Source organism: Spermophilus citellus (assembly GCF_964194105.1).
Source record: "Spermophilus citellus genome assembly, chromosome: 11".
NCBI classification, from domain to species: domain Eukaryota; kingdom Metazoa; phylum Chordata; class Mammalia; order Rodentia; family Sciuridae; genus Spermophilus; species Spermophilus citellus.
Genome location: NC_138192.1, coordinates 20,132,716 through 20,151,684, shown reverse-complemented (window position 1 = coordinate 20,151,684; position 18,969 = coordinate 20,132,716). Strand labels below are relative to the sequence as shown.

Sequence of the window (18,969 nt, the reverse complement as noted above, 5' to 3'; positions counted from 1 at the left end):
ACAGGAGTGTCTGCAGATAAACCACTTTAAGAGTGGTCAAGCCAAGGAGTAAGGAGGAGCTTGAAAGTCAACACCTAGGTAGGAAGTAGCAAGTAAAAAGTAACTGAAGATAGCAGGAAGAGAATGGATGAGTATAAAAGGGAGATTTCCAAGGACATGGGCAAGGAGAGACCTCAGAAGGCTGGCTGTGTGGAGGGGAGAACCCTGTGTTCAAGAGATGGACCAGAGGGAGAAAGAAAGTGGAACCTTGCACTAAAGACAGGGGCGTGGAAAAGAGGCAGGACAAGCCATTTCCATCCTCCTGCAAGCTGAAGAGTCACTAATAGCCAAGGTAATAATGGCTGAAGAACATAAAAAGAACTCCTACCAACCTGAGTTACAGGCCCAAACACCTGCAAACACAAGAGCCTTTAAATCTAAGATTCACTGCCACTTCTACAGGCAGGAAGATCCTTGAGGAAAGTTTTTGGCTACGGACTTACAGACCTAAAACACCTTTCCAAGAGTTCCATTTCCTCCTTTGTTCATGAGAGTACAATCCCATCTCAGAGTCTTACGGGAGCACATCCATCCCCCACAGGATCAATGGAGAGCTCCCCAGTCTTCAAGAGTGGGACACTTCAGCAAGACTTGTCGGACAAGTCACCCCTGATAGAAAACTACTGCCCTGCTAGACATCACCCTCACAGTCTACAGGGCCTGGACACAATATGAAGCTAATGTCAGACGCCTGTAAGAAAAGGAGCAATCAAGGGGCTCCCTGTTATTGCTGGAGTGAAGCTGCTTTGCTCTGGTGGGCCAAAACAGTGGGGAGATAGACAAAGGGCAGCTTGCAGGGCCCCCTTGGTATTCAAGGGAGAAGAAACAAAATTTTGCTAAGGAATTGTTCCTGATTTACAACACAGTTATTTTGCCTCTTGCTTCCTCTTCTTTCACTTTTTTTTCCCCCTTCTCTCTGTACTTCTTATACTCTGAGGCTCTTGTGTAAACAGAGAACAAAGATATGGGAGAAACAAGAGGTTTACCAGGAACCAGTGGCTCCTGAAGCCATTCTGCCTGGAATGGCCACCACCTCCCCCTCCTCCTGCTCCTGCTCCTTCCTCCCACCCTGCTATCACTGGTCTTGCCAACACCCACTTGTCCTTCAGAAGAATGGAGATTCTGCCCTCTAGGAAGTTCCCAGCACAGATCCCTGCGTCCCAGCTGATACAAAGTCTTCTCTCTGTTCTCATGGGACAGTCTCTATCATGAGACTTTTCACCTCAAACACACTGTATCAGCTTTGGGGGATCTCCCCAACTGTGAGCTCCTTGGGAGCGAAAGGCAAGTCTTCTGAGAAGAACTCCACAGAGCAATGTAAAATCTTTAGCCATTACTGCTATTTGACTCTGTATCTCCAGTGCCTAGAGACAAAGTGACATTCAAGTAGCAATTATTATTAGTAGCAACATGTGGCCATGTAGGACTACTGTAATTATCATGGGAATCAGCATAAGTGACAACATGACCACTTCAGGAGGTTGGGCCCAGACACTGGCCAAGAGCTCAAGGCAAAGAAGTCATAGTCCTCCAAAGGCAGAAGAAGATAACAGGGTGGTCACAGATCAGGACAGTGAGCTCACAAGCAACAACTGGGATTCTAGAGCCTTGGAATCAAATACTACTATCTCCTTCCTGTGCAAAGCATGTCACAGTTTATAAGGCAATTCCACATTCATTATGTCATTTGCTTTCTACAATCTCTGCTGTGACATTGGTGGTACTGTACCTATTTAACAAGTGAGGAAATGATTCTTACAGAGGAGAAATGGTTTCCTAAAAGTCACCCAGCTAAGGAGTGGTTGGTTAGGTTTCACAGTCAGGTATTCTGATAGTGCATTCTATGTTCTGTGAGTGTGGCCCAAAGTTAGCTATGGCCACCTGAAGACTGCAGGAGAGCACTATCAACCCATCCAGGAAACCAGAGCAAGATCTCCAAGGGTCAGGGGTTCACCAAAGTCAAGCATCAGAGTAGCTGCCATTGGACTGTGTGGGGTCCTGAATAAGAGGAAGACCAGGAGACAAGAAAAAGGGACTGAGAGGCCCAGCCTGAAATTACCACAGATCTCAAAAGTTGGGGTAACTTTGATTAGCAATTCAGAAACCTCAAAAAGCAGAACCTGAAGAGCCAATTACAGAAGAAATGTCTCCCAGTGGCAGTTATTTTTAATTGCTCATCTGATCCTTATTATAAATCTCTAACCTAAGTATTATGTTAAACATAAGGAAACAAAGGTTCATGGAGGGCATGTGATATGCCTGTGATCATACAGTAAACAGGGGAAAAGCAGAGGAGAGTCACAGCTGGACAGGGTCTCAGCAGCCCTGCTGGCTGTGCCTTCCACAGGGTCCAAGTTTCCTATGGCCCCCTGTTCCATACTTGTCCTGCTGAATGTTCAAAGACTTCTCGGTTCACCCCAAGTGGGTCTTTTAAGAGACAAGGTAGCAGAGGTGCCCTGGTCAGTGGTCTAGAGTGCAGGGGGTGGTGCTGTGGGGTAAGGGGCATGAGTTGCAAGCATAGCCAGAAAGACAGGGAAAGTATAGCTAGGGGCCTAGGCACCCTCCTTGTAGCATAGCCCTTGGCAGCATGGCCCTCTGGGAGCATAAGGAGGAAGAGAACAGACAGGAGGACCAGGCCCCAAAAAGTACCAGGAGCCAAGACAGCCCTGGACCAGGGTTCAAATCCAGGCTGCCGCCAGTCAGCTGATAACCTCAGAAAGATCACTTCAGCTTTCAGAGCCTGTATGCTAGCAAAAAGGAGAAGCATAACCACCTGCCAGTTCTTATGAAAACAAGGCAGTATCGAGGTAAAAACAGGAAGAGCACCATGCTTCTTTTAAAGCAATCCGTATTAGACATCCACAACCTAGACTCATCAAAATAGCATGTTATGTAACAAGTTTTACTTGTCAATAAATAAGGTGCAGTAGGTAAGGCAGTCAGAGGGTACCTGCTCATTTTGCTCATTTTTGTTTAGAAGTTGTTCTCTTTCATGCTATAAATAAATAAATAGGAATCTATTAACATAAGGCAAGTATTGACTACTCTATCACAGTACTGCCCAACTTCCGACTTCCAGAAGAACTACAGTCTGGGCATTTTCAGAAGTGGCTCTTTTGGAATCTGTTCCATTAACCAAACAAGGCACTGACTGCAGGTGGTAAGGCTTATCTTACTTGCTTATGAAGGCTCGCAGCTGATTCCCCAGAGTCTGGTTTGGGGTTCCCCAGAGAGCCAGGATGACCTGATTCCTCCCCCAGCAAAGCTCTGAGGGGCTGGCATGGCTGTCAACGCCACAGAGGCTCAGAGCCAGCTGACTTCATGGTTGTGTAATTCCCAACTGCACAGCTCTCTTATTCAAAACTGACCCATTCTTCCATTTACTCTCAGAAAATTGTGCAGCTGAATTAAAAAGAAAGCAGCCCAGGGAACAGGGTTATGGGAGGGAAAACATGGCTTCAGACTAAATAGAAATCAAATGTAAAACTGCAGCTCCACAGCCGGGGCAAAGGCCACAGGTATAACTGGGAAGGGAGTTCATGACATTAAGGCCCTAAGACCCTGAAGCCTGGTTTCTTCCAGATCATACTTACAGCCTGGCATCCACGAGAAGTAGCAAACTCCCTGCATTCAGGCAAGAGCCATGTTTTATTTGACCTGCATGAAATTATCCTCCCACTCCCAGGCAGGGTTTTCATTTTTATTTTTTTAATTAGTTGCCAATTTATTTCACAGTAGATACAGGTTTCTATTTTTTCCTCAAACCTTGCTGCTAGACCTGACAACACTGGCCCATTTCTGGTATAAAAACTCAGGGGGAGGACAGAAACTTCATTTCTCCGGTAGCTACAGATCTGGTTGGCTTCTCCTGTTCTTGTTTCAGGACTGGCTTCTGCAGCATCTGAGTGTATGAATCTTAAATTACATAAAACATTATGGAATAAATGCTCACTCTGATTTACTGCAGGCCAGAGATTGGGGGCTTGTTGATAGCCTATTGGCATCCAGAAGCTTCTTGCACAGAGCAAAGAAATCAGAAGGCCTGTTATTGAAAAACCTTTGGCCATGACCTGCATTTTATCTGGTCCCTGTGTCCACTCAAATAGGAGGTCTCCCGCTATGCAGGAGGGAGCTTGTGCAGTTTGAAAGCCCCTTTTTTAACTGGTTATACTGCTGAAGAATCAAATAAATAAATATATATGTATATAATATATAAATGAAATAATATATATGTGTATATATACACACATATATGTATATATGTATATATAAATGTATATATGTATATATACATACATATGCAATAAATGTATATATACATATATATGCAATAAATGTATATATACATATATATGCAATAAATGTATGTGTATATGTGTATATATATATATATATATATATATATATATATATGAGAGACATGTTCATAATATATAAAACACTGCAGTAAGTATGGGTTCCCCAAGAAAGGATTCATTTGGGCAAAACCATGGAGCTCTTCACCCCCTGTGAACTCTACCTGGAGCAGGGCATCACTGTAGATATTTCTACCATGACATGGAATTTAAGTTGGTTAGCTTTGCTTAAGAGTACACACATGGACCTGGCACTGTGGTACATACCTGTAATCCCAGTAGGACAGGAGGCTGAGGCAGGAGGATCATGAGTTCAAAGCCAGCCTCAGCAAAAGAAAGGTGCTAAGCAATTCAGTGAGACTCTGTCTCTAAAAAAATACAGTTTTTATAGGGCTGGGAATGTGGTTCACTGGTTGAGCGCCCCCATAGTTCAATCCCCAGTACCAGCCCCCGCAAAGAAAAGTTGTACACATGGTATAATGAGAGACTGTTCCCTGTGAAAAGTGGTTCCGCTACCAAGAGAAACATAAGGAGGCCCTCTACAAGAGCTGTGAACATAGTCATCCATCCCATATCAAGTTAGCCCTGCTGGAAATTGACTTTTAATGCCTAAGTGAATGAATGTGCCGACTGGTTAATGCTGAAAATTTCCACCTATAAACATTTCTTAGAGTTGAAGCATATTTCCCTGCCCTGAAAAATGCAAAAATGTAATCAGTCATTCAACATGTAAAGTTACCCTTAGTGACTTCATAATTTAGATTCAGAAAGACTGGAAAATGGGATAGTAAGCTTAATAGAGGAAAAAGATGGAAGAGTCCAAGGCCCCGGTCAACCAGAAGATCAGAGTGAGAGAATTCACTAATTAGGAGGTGAAGAGCACAGGAGTATAATAAATACTAATATCTGCTTGAGCCAGCTCTGCTTCTGAAAAAGACTGACTACCATAAGTGTGCATTCCTACCCTCCTTTCCTCCCTGTCACTGAGAATAAGCCTTGGGCCAACTGTGGTAATGAATAATAGTTAAAGGGGATGGCTGCTATCTCAGCCTGAGAAGGAGGGAGACAATAACTGAATGCAGCCATGTCAGTGTCTCTACTGAATCCAATAGAATTTTCCTGCTTCATTTACACCATCCCCATCAACACACATGTACACACACACCCACAAATGCAATAGATCACCCCAAAAGGATTAGCATGTTCTTCCAAAAGTGAAATACATGTCTGTCTGGGCCTCATATAAGATGGTACATGTGGCCAAGTTCAAATCAAATCACATCCTGAGGAAAGAGCTGTATTTTGCATTCAAATTGCTTTGAACTGTACACAGAGAATTATTGTAATGGCAGCATCTTCATCTCCTGGAAACCAAATCCGTTGCCTTCTATGAATATTGCCTGATAGAAGACTCTAAAAATATTTCTTTTCTTAGCATTCAAAAGGGGAGAAGGAAAAAAATGTCAAGAGTTTGGGTAATGACCCTCACCTAGAGGAAAAGACAGTCAAAGCACATTTAAATATGAAACTGTATCCTCCAGTTTCTCTATTCAAATATCAGCTGTGCTAGAAAAACTCACGTAAATAGAGTTATGTATTGAATTGAAGTGCAAAGGAAAAAAATAAATAATTCTTATCACAGAAATCGTTGAATGAATACAGAACAACAGATATAAACAGTACAGATTGGATCACTCTGCTACACAAAATAACCCAATTTTTCTTTATTAAAACAAAGACATCTTATTTTAAAACTAATCAGAAGACCTAAGGAGAAGAACATAGACCCAGTACCAGCTCAATTATTTGGAGTTTCTTCCTCCTGCCCAGTGCTTTGCTCTGCCAACTCATTTGCATCCCTGCAACGAGTTCTTTCAGATCCCCCAAAATGTTGTACATTCTCTCTGAACCTGCCAACCCCCACCAGTAAATCTGTGATGAGAGGCAGCACAGGAGCTGGTACTGCTGGGAAAGACTGTTAAGGAAGAAGAAGGACCTTACCACTTCTGGGAGCAGCCTAGTTGAGAGGTCATGGATGGCTTTGACCACTATACATATGGATGACAGAAGGAATATCACCCCCAAGATGACACAGGCTCTGCAAAAAACAAAACATTGAGAGTCTTAACTGGGAGAACTCCATACTGCTGAAGAGTTGGCACAGTTGACCACGATGAGCACACCATCTGAAAAGTGAATTTTGCCATAATTCACTGCAACCCCCAGTCCCAGGATTGACACCAAGTTACTCTGGGAGAATACAGTTCAGGATTTTATCAACAAAGGCAACCTCACAGGTAAGGGGTTCACCATCCTACATCACCTTGCAGTACTCCGTGAATGCTGGCAACGGAAGGGTCTGCCATGAAAGCGTCATGGAAGCCTTCTCCCTTGCCTGGCAAACTTGCTGCTTCAATCCTGCTCAGGCTAAAGGGTGAAGAGTTTAATAACAGAGTGGAGACTGGCATGGGACATCCCAAGCTCTGCCATTTAATTTGTTGCAGGTTCTTGGTCAAGGAACTGAAACTCTTTTTAGCTTGTATTTTCTCACCTTTTGGATAGGAATAACATGTCCTTCCTGAAGATGAAACGAAGTGATGAAGTAAACTGTTGATGATAATAGCTGAGACAAAGGAAGTCAGCTCCCGATGCCTCTTCTGGATATGACTCAATTAAATACAAACCTTTGGATTTTCCCAGCCGAAAGAAGGAGGAATGATTTGATAATTACAAAAGACAGAGTGTTTATGGTAAGAGAGAGGAAGTTAAGGAGGACAGGAAGGAGAGGACACAGAGGACGACAAGAAAGAGAGAAGGAAAAATAAAAGGAAAAATAGAAGAAAGGATGAGGTCAAGCAAAATACCCAGCACAGGAGGTGGCAGGAGCAAGTTAAGATGAGGCCAATGATAATAGTAGATGATACACAACTGGGAAGGTCAGAGGGGAGAGGACTGATAAGAAAATCTATGGGGTTCATGACAGAATCTGGCAATCCAGATACAACAAATCTCAGGAGACAGAAAATGAAAGTAAACAAGAGGAAATGCTAATCCTAATACAAGGGTCAAAATACCAAAATGGAGAGGAAGAATACAAGGACAACTACAATTAGTTTTAGATCATTCCTATCTCAACGTGGTGCCTCCATCATTTGGAAGCCTCTTCCACCAGGTAGCAAATAGAACCAATTTTCAGGGCTGGGGTTGTGGCTCAGTGTTAGAGCGCTTGCCTAACATGTGTGATGCCCTGGGTTCAATTCTCAGCACCACATATAGAAAAATAAATTAGAAAATCAAGGTCCATTGACAACTAAAAATATATCTTTTAAAAAAAATGTTTTTTCATTATTCTTCTTGGATTCCCTCTTCTAGACTAACAGCACATTCCCAACTGTTCACCTAATTTTGAAGTGGAACCTACGTACAATCCTAATAAACCTGTGGATAGATACAATCCCCCTAATTTAGAAGTGAGGAATACAAGCAGGTGAACCCACAGCATGGAGTCTTCTTACCCACCCTCTAGTGGTAGGTTTTATCCTTTCAAAGACACAGAATGAATCATTGCAGGCTGGAGCAAAAACACACACAAAATGAACACATAGATAGAGGAAAAGGTAATGAATGGGCTAGGATCTTGGTGGAGATTTGAGCAAATGGATGAGTCACCATCAGTGCCAAGCATTCTTGTAATGAGCCCCCACGGAAAAACATACGCTCGAGAGGGAGAAAAGAGAATGTGGGCAGTAAAAACTCATTGCCATGGCTGACCAGCTCAGTTGAGATGGTGCACGTGGGGCAGGTGACCAAGTGCTCTCAGGCCCTTACTGTAGGGTCCGTTAGTAACTAGGGACTGGAACAAAGGCAGGGATTCCCAGAGTTTCAGGATCAATTTGAAGCAAATACCAAGCACCTCCTTGGAAGATGGCCAGCTATACTCAGTGCTTGGAATAACCATTTATACCTGAGAGCAAAGGGGCTGGAAGGGGTCCCAGTACAGACAAAAAGACTGAAGTCAATTAGGCCTCCAACATAAGGTTTGTTTGTTTGTTTGTTGGGGGGGGGTGGGTTACTAGGAAAAGAACCGAGGGCCTTGCACGTGTAAGCTAGTGCTGTACCACTGAGCTACATCAGCAGTCTGCAAAATTTTCATTTGTTTTTCCAAGAGTGAAAAAAAAAAAGTAGGATTTATTCAAGTGAAAAATAGAAACAGAAGTCTTGCAAGAGCAAGAGGTCAGTTTTGCAATGTGGCTTTTTTCCTCCATTCACAAAACTCCTGGGTGACTGGAAAAGACTCCTTTTTAGGTAAATTCAATCACAAACTAAGCACCTCCCAGCTACTGCACTCTTCCAGGGAACTTTTTTTTTTTTTCCTGCCTGACAAACACCCCAGTTTGACTTTATCAGACTCTCTAGGGTAAACCTAGACCTCTGCATTTTTTATAAAAGCTTCCAGGCAATTCTAATGTGTACTGGCCTCGTTTAATTTTAATCTAATACTAATGCAAGGCCCAGACCCAAGTGAAGCCCTGTCCCTAGGGAGCTTATTTTATGAGGCAAAGCCCATAACTCCCTGGAACTGAGGCAGGGAGAGAGTGGTCACTCAAGCTGGCAAGGAGGGAAAGACTGGTCTCATGCTTCCAGGCCCCAGGCTCCACAGAACATGTGTTTACTGATTAGCTTTTTCTCCCTGAGAAACAAGTAGGACAGCTAGACCTTCTCCAGGTAATTTGTCCACTATATCCTCTTCTCCATTCTCCTGGGAGAAAAAGGAAACAAATAGCTTCTGCTTCTTCCGGACAGAGAACAGTGAAGCACAGGAAATCTACTTCTATGAGATCACTGCAGGCATGGCTTGATCATGCACAAAAAGTGGGTTTTCATTTTATTAAATTACTTAATATATGTATATTAGTTAAAGCATATGTATATTTTAATTTCATTACATTACTTAAGTATATATGCTTAAGACAAGTTTAAATACGGCAAGAGCCTCGATACATAATTTCTTGCTTACTTATCGTTAATCAAAGCTACACTACAAATTCCTTAGGTCAAAAAAACATTTTAAAATAAAATTTAAAAATGGACATTTAAAAACACATTTTTATTTCCTAATATCTATAGTAGCATGTAGCAGGATGTCTCAAATGTATCTGTAGAGTGGATATAAACATCAATGGATTAATTAATCACTAACTGATCTGTAAATTACTCCCTATAGATTCTAAGGGGCATCAACTGTTAGGAAGAAAGAGACTCTTAACACTTCAGTCAAATGCACATGGAGTAGCCCACACTGTAAAGTAATTCTGAAATATAACAAAAGTCAAAAGAAATGTGTGATCTGGTTTATTAGTCTTGAGTTTCACAGAACTTTAATCATTATTTTCTTCACCAAGACACCTATGAAAATGCCCAAAAATGTTTTAAGAACTCACTGTCAATTTCTTTTAAATGTGTTACAAATTCAAAAACCACAGTCGCCCCTCCTTCAACACTGCTGGAGCCTGTGTCTTAGGACCCAGCCACTCTGACAGCCCGAAGCAGCTATTAATAGCAGAGGATGTGATGCTATTTTTTATGGCTTATTAATAATATATTGTGTTTACACAGCAGCTTTCTCCTCAGGCACTCAGAGTTCTGCACATCAGCTCATAAATCCCCTGGAGGCAACTCACCAGACCTAGGTTTTTGTTTTTCTCCTATTTTATTAATGAGGAGGGGGAAAGGTATGTTTCATAAATACAAGGAGTCAAAATCGCATGTTGAGGACTAAGAGGCCTGGCCAAGGTCACCCAAGGAGTTTGAAGTCCACTCAGAAATAGAACCCAAATCAACTAATGCCCTCCCAGTGGCCACTGCCAGTCAATCATTCAACCACTGAAAGACTCTGGATGTCCAAATCACATGCTCAAACCAATAAAGATTCAGGTCAGGAGCAAACATGGCTGCTTCTGCATCTGTGTGAGCTACTTCCAAGCTTAAGGACAGATGGCAGAGGGTGGAAAAGGATACCTACTCCCCTAGCACATGTGGCCTTCACCTGGACAGGCTGGCAAGACAAGAGGACACTGAGGAGCCAGGTCACCAGAAAGCACATCAATATAGTCCCCCGATGAACCGAGACTGAAACTGATCTTAAATTCCCACTGGACCACATCAATGTTTATAGCAGCTCAATTTACAATAGCTAAACTGTGGAACCAACCTAGGTGCTCTTCAACAGATGAATGGATAAAGAAAATGTGGTACATAAACACAATGGAATATTATTCAGCCTTAAAGAAGATCGAAATTATGGCATTTGCCACTAAATGGGTGGAGCTAGAGAATATCATGCTAACGGAAATAAGCCAATCCCAAAAAATCAAAGGCCAAATGTTTTCTCTGTTATGTGGATGCTAATTCACAATAAGGGGACCTGGGGCTAGGGAAGAATAGAGGTCCTTTAGATTAGATAGGGGGAGTCAAGGGACAGGATGGGGTATAGGGGTAGGAAAGATAATAGAATGAATCAGACCTTATGACACTATGTGCATATGTGATTACATGAACAGTATAATCCTACATCATGTACAACAAGAAGATTTGAGAAGTTATACTCCATTTATGTATGATATGTCAAAATGCATTCTATTGTCATATGTAACTAATTAAAACAAATTTAAAAAAAATTCCCAAGGGACCAGCAGTTATCACAGTGTGAGCCACAGATCAGTAGCATCCACACCACCTAGGAACTTGATAGAGAAACAAATTCTGAGTAAGTCCTCCCCAGCCCTACTGAAGCAGAAACTCTAGGATAGGGCCTTCCAGTTGATTCTAATGTGTGTTCAAATTTAAGGAACTGTATTAAGACACAAAGTCCAAAAGAAACCTAGTGAAATCCAAAGAGATGGCCAAAGGCATTACAAAGAAATGATAAAGGGGATTAAACTCACCTTTTATTTTCCGGCTAAAAACTATGAATTGCTAACTGTGCATAACATTGGAAATCTATGAATAATCTAGAATCATTACTTTTTGCCTCTGAAATTATAAGGGCAAAAACCTACTGACAGGTATTCACATCCAAACTGAGGTCAGACTGAAAGTTTGGTCCCATGTCAATTGCAGGTTTCAAGGTCTGTAGCTCCTACTCATGAGGCCTAAGTCCTGTCATGCCAATTCTAAGTAACCTCCCCTCAGATCAAAAGAGCCACGCACCAGAAGCTTCTCCCATTCACTCTAATTTACAACAAGTCTAAAACATGCGTAGCCCTGGCAATTAACCAATTCAGGTCACAGTTTAAAGCACAATTATTTTGGCGATCATGTTTTATTATAGTCTCCAAAGCACTTGTAATCTGCGGCATTGTTCAAATGTCAAACAAATAATGAAAAATAAAAGACAGCCAAGTGGTATGAGCACGCATAGCACTTAGGACTTCACCGTTTCTAATGTTCATTTATTCATAGCTCTTTCTCTCCAGAGTTCTGCCATTTCAAATAAAGCCACAAACCAAAATTGGTTTGGAGGCAGTATAAAAGGAAGGAGAAAGTCAGTAATGAATGGTGGTAAGACAGTCCCCCATTCTCTCTGATAGCTATGCCCAACAAGCACCATTTTGCTTGAGATTCTGCCCCTCCCCTCACTCCATCATTATCACCTCCTGCCTCCTTTCTTACTTCAGAACTCCCTCTCTTCTCCTAATATTTTTATACCATCTTCATCTCTTTTCTCGACTCTCCTGGGCTCCAGGTCCCATTTCCTTTCTCTGTTCATGTTCCCATCTCCCTCTCTTCAACTTCATCCACTGGCTGTTTTGTGAATGGGGTGCAACTAGGGTGAGGTTGAACTGGACTGGGTATGGTCCCTCAGAACAGAGCTCTCCGGGCAAGAGGTGCATCCCCCTGTTCATAGTTAGACCATCTGTATCTTCAACATGCAACCACTAAAGATCTCTCCTTTCTCAACAAGTGGCCATTTGCTTTTATCTATAAGAATGCACAAGCTGAATTGAACCAATAGAAATCCCATTCCCCACCCCCCACACCTCCAGGGATAGAAACTAGAGCCTCTTATATACTAGGTCTTTTCCTTAAGAAGTAGGGAGAGGAAGCTTTTAAATCACACAGAAATCTTTCCAGAGGAGCTCTGAGTTGACTTTGAATGAAGTCAAAAGTCAATCCAAAGGAGCTGACTTGGTAAAGAGGGATAAAAAGCAGATTCAAAGGCATATCAGATTCCTTCGTTCAGCACATTTATACTGTGCAACTACTTTGTGCCAAGCACCATTCTAGTGAGCAGGCCATGAAGATATCTGGTGGAAGAACCCTCCAGGCAGAGGGAAGAACAAGACTCTGAGGCAGAAGGTCTGCCTGACATGAGGGAGATATATCAAGGCAACCACAAAGGGAATGAGAAAGAGGGAAAATGGTGGAGGTGAATTCAAACAGTGAGGATCCTATAAGGTCTTGGAGCCGTTACAAGGACGTAGGCATTTACAAAGACGGAAAGCCACAGGGGACTAGAACTTGGAAATGACACTGTGTGGCACATTTTAACCAGATCACTGCTGCAGAAACGGAGAGAAGAAACTGTTACAGTATTCAGGTCAGCTGAGAGCATGACAAAGGATGTCTTAGGTCAGGATAATCATACTGAAGGAGTGAGGTTTTTGGAGATGGTCTGATTCTGAGTCTTGGTCTGTTCAGGGATATATTCCATTTTATTAATGCATGGTATTCAACAAAAAAAGAGTCCAGATGATTCAAGCCTTGGGACCTAAGGAAAGGGAAAGATGGAGCTGCCATTTCCTGAGGTAGGAAGAATGCGGGAAAAGCACGTATTGAAGGAGAAAGATCAGGAGTTCAGTTTTGGACATGCTAAGTTTGAGATGTCTGTTAGACATCTGTTATGGTTTAAATGGGAGTTGTTTCTCAAAAGCTGATGTGTGAGACAAGGCAAGGAAGTTTAGAGGTGAAATGATTGGGTTTTGAGGGCCTTCACCCAATCAGTGAATTAATTCCCTGATAGGGATTAACTGAGTGATAACTGAACGCAGGTCAGGTGTGGCTGAAGGAGGTGGGTCACTGAGGGAGTGCATTAGGGGTTTATATTTTGTCCCTGGAGAATGGAGTCTCTGTCTCTCTCTGCTTCCTGGTGCCTTGCTGCTTTCCTCCACACTTTTCCACCATGATATTCTGCCCCACCTCAGGCCCAGAGGAAAGAAGCCAGCCCTCTATGCGCTAAGACCTCTGAAACTATAAGCCCCCAAATAAACTTCTTCTCTTCTAATTGTTCTTGTCAGGTATTTTTGGTCACAGCAATGAAAAAGCTGATAAAATAACATCCAAGTGGAAGTGTTGAAAAGACTATTGGAGATGGGCACTGAGATTCAGAGATAAGTTTAAGTGGAGGACATAATTTGGGAGTCATCAGCATAAAGACTGCATTTAAGTCTCAGAAGTGGGTAAGATCATTACCCACTGCCAAGAAATCACAAATTCCCTAGTAAAGCTGGAGGACAGGTTTCATGAAGAGTCCCGGCTGGAAAGCTGAGTAGAAAGGTGGGAGTGGGCCACCCCTGAGAAGCCTCATGTGCTAAGCTGAGCTGCTTTAGCTTTCTTACAAAAACCAGAGCTCCAGACAGCTTTGAAAATGATGATGATTCGATTTGCATTTTTTAAAACTAACTCAGACAAAAATATATTTGGTGAGCAACTTCAGGGCCTGACATGCCCTGCTTCCTCCTCTCCATTCTCCTTTCAGGCTCTACTCCCAAGGGTAGAATTGACAGCCACTGCTCCCTATCTTGAACCAAGGCACCTGACCCAAACTGAGGTGATCAGACCCATTCCATGGACTTTGAGACCAAGATGAATGATAGTAAGGACTGAAAACCAAGATGATTCATCTCATAACAAGGATGAGAGAAGTCCGAGTTTGGCCAAGCTTTCCAACCCGAGTGCTTAACCAATATTTCCTGGGGAAGTTGAGCTTACTGCATGGTGGCTGATTTCCTCTTGAGCTAGTTAGGAAATCTCCCCAAATTAGGCAGAAGTTGCAAGGTCTTGGAAATCATACAGCATCCTACCAGAGTATTCTGCTGTCTGGGAGTCACAGGCTTACTGAGATCAAAGTCGGGGAGGAATGAGATATCACTTTTGATGAGTGAGTGACAGGGTAAACATGTAGAAGAGCATATGAGAGGGAGGGATGATATTGCTGTGGTCATCCTCAGAAAACACCATCTGCCACAGCAATGAAGAGGCCCCAGTCTGCATCAGCCATGCACTAGTTTGGCAAATCTTTGTTTCCAGGTGCTCTTTCCTACAAGGGTCAAAGCAGCTTAGACACAGCCTGGTGCTGAGGCTTCCATGTTGCTGTAGACAAGGGGATGGATAGATGTCAGAGGGAAACAAGGAGGCCATTTCCCAATAGGCCACAGAATAAAGACATACAAGAACTGAAGCCCCCTTGTGATTTCTGGGACTGCCATGCTGGGTGGAGGAACCAGCACCAGCTGTATGCGAAACAATGAGCTCAGCACTTTCCACACAGACTTCTTGGCATGACTTGGTTAATTTAATCTATTATTTCTTTTTATCTCTACAAAAATATTCTAGCATTACCTTAGTAACCTATTCTCCAGTGTTTCAACCTAGTTGATTGCAGCATTTTAAGTAATTGGCTTAAATTGTTCATTTGCTTTGATCCACTTCTGGGAATCTATCCCTAAAGGAAAAGCTTCTTTTGCAGAAGAATGTTCACAGCAGCATTATTTATACTTAAAGATGGGAATTTTCAATGTGCCACAAAAAGAGTGTTTAAGTTACTGTGATATATCAATTCAGTTGACAATTGGGTAGGAAGAATTCGTGAAAAGCACGTATTGAAGGAGAAAGATCAGGAGTTCAGTTTTGGACATGCTAAGTTTGAGATGTCTGTTAGACATCTGTTATGGTTTAGGTGGGAGTTGTTTCTCAAAAGCTCATGTGTGAGACAAGGCAAGGAAGTTTAGAGGTGAAATGATTGGGTTTTGAGGGCCTTCACCCAATCAGTGAATTAATTCCCTGATAGGGATTAACTGAGTGATAACTGAAGGCAAGTCAGGTGTGGCTGAAGGAGGTGGGTCACTGAGGGAGTGCATTAGGGGTTTATATTTTGTCCCTGGAGAATGGAGTCTCTGTCTCTCTCTGCTTCCTGGTGCCTTGCTGCTTTCCTCCACACTTTTCCACCATGATATTCTAAATTGTTTTCAATAGACCACACAAAAAAAACTGCCTAAAAATAAAAATAAAAAGTGAAAAAACAGGATTAAAATTATATCTACATATTAGAAATATGTACAAATAAATGTAAATCTGGGAGGAAATTTGGGGAAGGAAATAAACTTTAAAGTAAGAATGGTGAAAAGATAAACTTTTTCCCTTCTATTTTTCTGAATGCTGAATTTTTTTTTCTTTCTCGCCTCCATCCCAGTACTGGAGATTGAACACAGCTCTATCACTGAACTACTTCCCCAGTCCTTTTTACATTTTTTTAACATCATTTTAAGTTGCCAAGGCTGTCCCCGAATCTGCAATCCTCCTGCCTCAGCCTCCCGAGGGGTTGGAAATACAGGCATGTGCTACCACATGTGGCCTAAATGCTGTATTTTTTGATAAAAGTTTCTAGAATGCCTTCTCTAGCTACATCTCTTTTTAACATTTCCATTTATTTATGTTCTCACATGACAGAAAACGGTGGTCTTTATTAAGTCTCAAACTTAAAATAACCAGGTTCTGTGAGCACCTATGAAATTGAGCGAGGGGCTCAAGTGTGTACGCTATGGTTTTGTGGATTGTCATACTGTTTCTGGGTAATATGCAGTTGTTCCCCAGTATCTACAGTGAGTTGCAGCAGCCCATCATCTGTGCATGCTCAAGTCCTTTAAGTAAAATAATATAGTGTTTGCATGGAATCTATGTACATCTTACTGTATACTTTATATTACCTCTAGATTATTTATAATACCTAATATGATGTAAATGCTATATAAACAGTTGTTTACTGTATTGTTTAGGGAATAATGACAAGAAAAACATCTGTACATGTTCAGTACATTTTCTTTACCAAATATTTTCAATTCATAGGTTAGTAGATATAGAACTTGTGGGTAGGAAGGCCAAGTGCAGCAAGCATTCACCCAAGCTCAACTGTTCATGTCTCCTTTCCCAAGACCCGGTTTCGGTTTCTGGACTGGGGCTGTAGCTTAGTGGTAGAGCACTCACCTTGCATGCATAAGACCCTGGGTTTGATACACAGCACCACATAAAAATAAACAAATAAAGATATTATGTCCAGCTATAATTAATATATATATATATATATATATATATATATATATATATTTTTTTTTTTTTTTTTAAAAGACCTAGTTTCTTTATAATGAAAATAGGAATGATTTAAAAAACAAAAACAAAACAACAACAACAACAGTGTTTTCCCTCTCAGGATTGGTGTGAATATGCCAGTAAGATGATATTGAGCACATATCAAATACCAAAGATAATATTCTAATTTAATCCTTCTTTCATCACTGGGACTTCTGGTAAACCCACCACAGACAGTCCTTTTTGAGGCCAAGTTTTATAGGGGAAAAATTCCTTGAGGCCAACACCCTGTGATCTGTGAGTAAGAATTTGTGGCTTACGGAGAACTCTCATGGCATTCTCATGTGATTTCCATCCATGCTGCCAAGTGGAGGATGCTCTTTCTGCCTAATCTGACAAGTTATGAGGGCTGCAAGAGGGGTAATAGGAACAGAGAACTGGGGAAGGTCTCAAAAAAATTCATGACCTGTCCAGGTTATAAACCTAACCAATAACTTGAATCCAAATCTGAAGCTTGCAACATAGGCAAACTGTGTCTTGGAGACTGTAATGGTTAATTTGAATTGTCAACCTGATTGGATTGAGATGCCAAGGATTAAGAGGCTTGTGGGTGTGTCAGTGAGGGTGTGTCTAGGGCATGTGGGATAGCCAACTGAAATGAGACCTGCCCTAAGCATGGGCAGCAGCATCTAATAGGATGATGCCTTAGATGGAATAAAGTTGGAAGAACAAGGAAGCAACAGCAGATGCATGCTCCATTCCTCTTCATTGCTGCTGTGATTGTCTGAAGATATTGGACTCGCACTTCTCTACTCTTCCAAAGTGGATTCTCTAGAAGCTTTTGGCCTCAGACTAGAATAGCACTGTTGATCCCTCTTGTTCTGGAACTTCAGCCTCTTGGACTGTACAGCTACTGGTTCTTCCACCTCTCCAGCCTGCAGACAGCCATTATAGATTATTCATCTTCTGGTTACAGAAGCCAACCTAATAAGTCCCCCTTTTATAATTATACTTCCTGTGGATTCTGTTCCTTTAGAGAACTCTGACTAATATAGAAACATTGGATTTTCTTTATCTGGGTGTTTTGTCTATCTAAACAAACACAAACAACTTTTGAATACAGTTTTATGCACAAATTTTCAAACCTAAACAGAAGTGCTTCTGGAGTCACTAAGCTGGGGGTAGGACTTAGGAGTCCAAGGTTCTAGATCTGTCCTTGTCATCAACGTAGAGAAACATAGGAAAACATCTCCAGACCCTGGTTTTCTCAGGTTGAAATTAACAATTTTCACTTAAACACCAAGGTTTTGAGACTTTAAAATTCCAGTGCAGATGAAACAATGGGAATTCCTGCTCATTAAAGTTTTTTTTTTTCAATTTTAAATCAACAGGCTTGAGGGACAGATTTATTTACATAACCAAAACCTAAAAACTTAACAGTAGGTATTAGTTACCCATTGGCAAGTTAGGGTAGAAAATATGAGTCTCCCAATGAGGGATCTGAAAACTCTAGGTTTCTTTTCATATATCACTACAAGCTTGTCAGATGGGGAAAAAAGTGCACCATGTTTTTGGCTGGATCTTACTCATCTCTGAAACATCTCTGTGACCTACAAGCTCTACTATTTTGAAGGGCTGACATTTTCTAGCATAAGAGAAGAAAAAATAGATAACACAGAAAGGGAGCATTTTAGAAGAAAATGTTATTCATCCATTGAGTTGGGAAACTAGTTTTCTAAACAGAATAATGATTTAAAATTATTTGAAAAATTATCAATACCTTGGAGCCCCAACAGGTTGCAATTTGGGAAAAGCACATAAATGATTAAACCTAGAACTTTCACCTGGAGGGGGCAAGTTCCTGAAAATTCTGTAACTTAAAGAAGTTTCATTGAAATCTATTACTGATTTCACAAAATACTAAAAGATGAAGATCTTCTGGTAAAGAGGCTATTAAGAATATCACTGATCACATCACCTCAAAAGGCAAATGCTGGGGTTTACATGACCGCTATCATATTGCCACTAGCATACTTCCCATCTCGGGAATGGAAAAAATTATGGAACCTAACTGTAACTTGCTATAGTGTTGAATTAATACAGAGATATTATAGAATAAAGACATGTAGGGAAAAATGTTTTAAAGCACTAGGAATCACCTAAAATACTGCAGGGGACAATAAGGTGTAGATGGTGCTTTTGGTGCCACATC

General features: G+C 41.5%; 1 protein-coding gene across 1 annotated transcript in view; it reads right to left on the bottom strand.

The window, feature by feature from the left end:
• LOC308630469 (transmembrane protein 163) overlaps positions 1 to 18,969 on the bottom strand; it is a 134,352-nt gene that overhangs the window by 29,140 nt on the left and 86,243 nt on the right. The window contains exon 4 of the mRNA XM_081260597.1: positions 6,396 to 6,492. Within this exon, the coding sequence (XP_081116723.1) occupies positions 6,396 to 6,492 (97 nt within the window). The remainder of the gene's footprint in view (positions 1 to 6,395; positions 6,493 to 18,969) is intronic.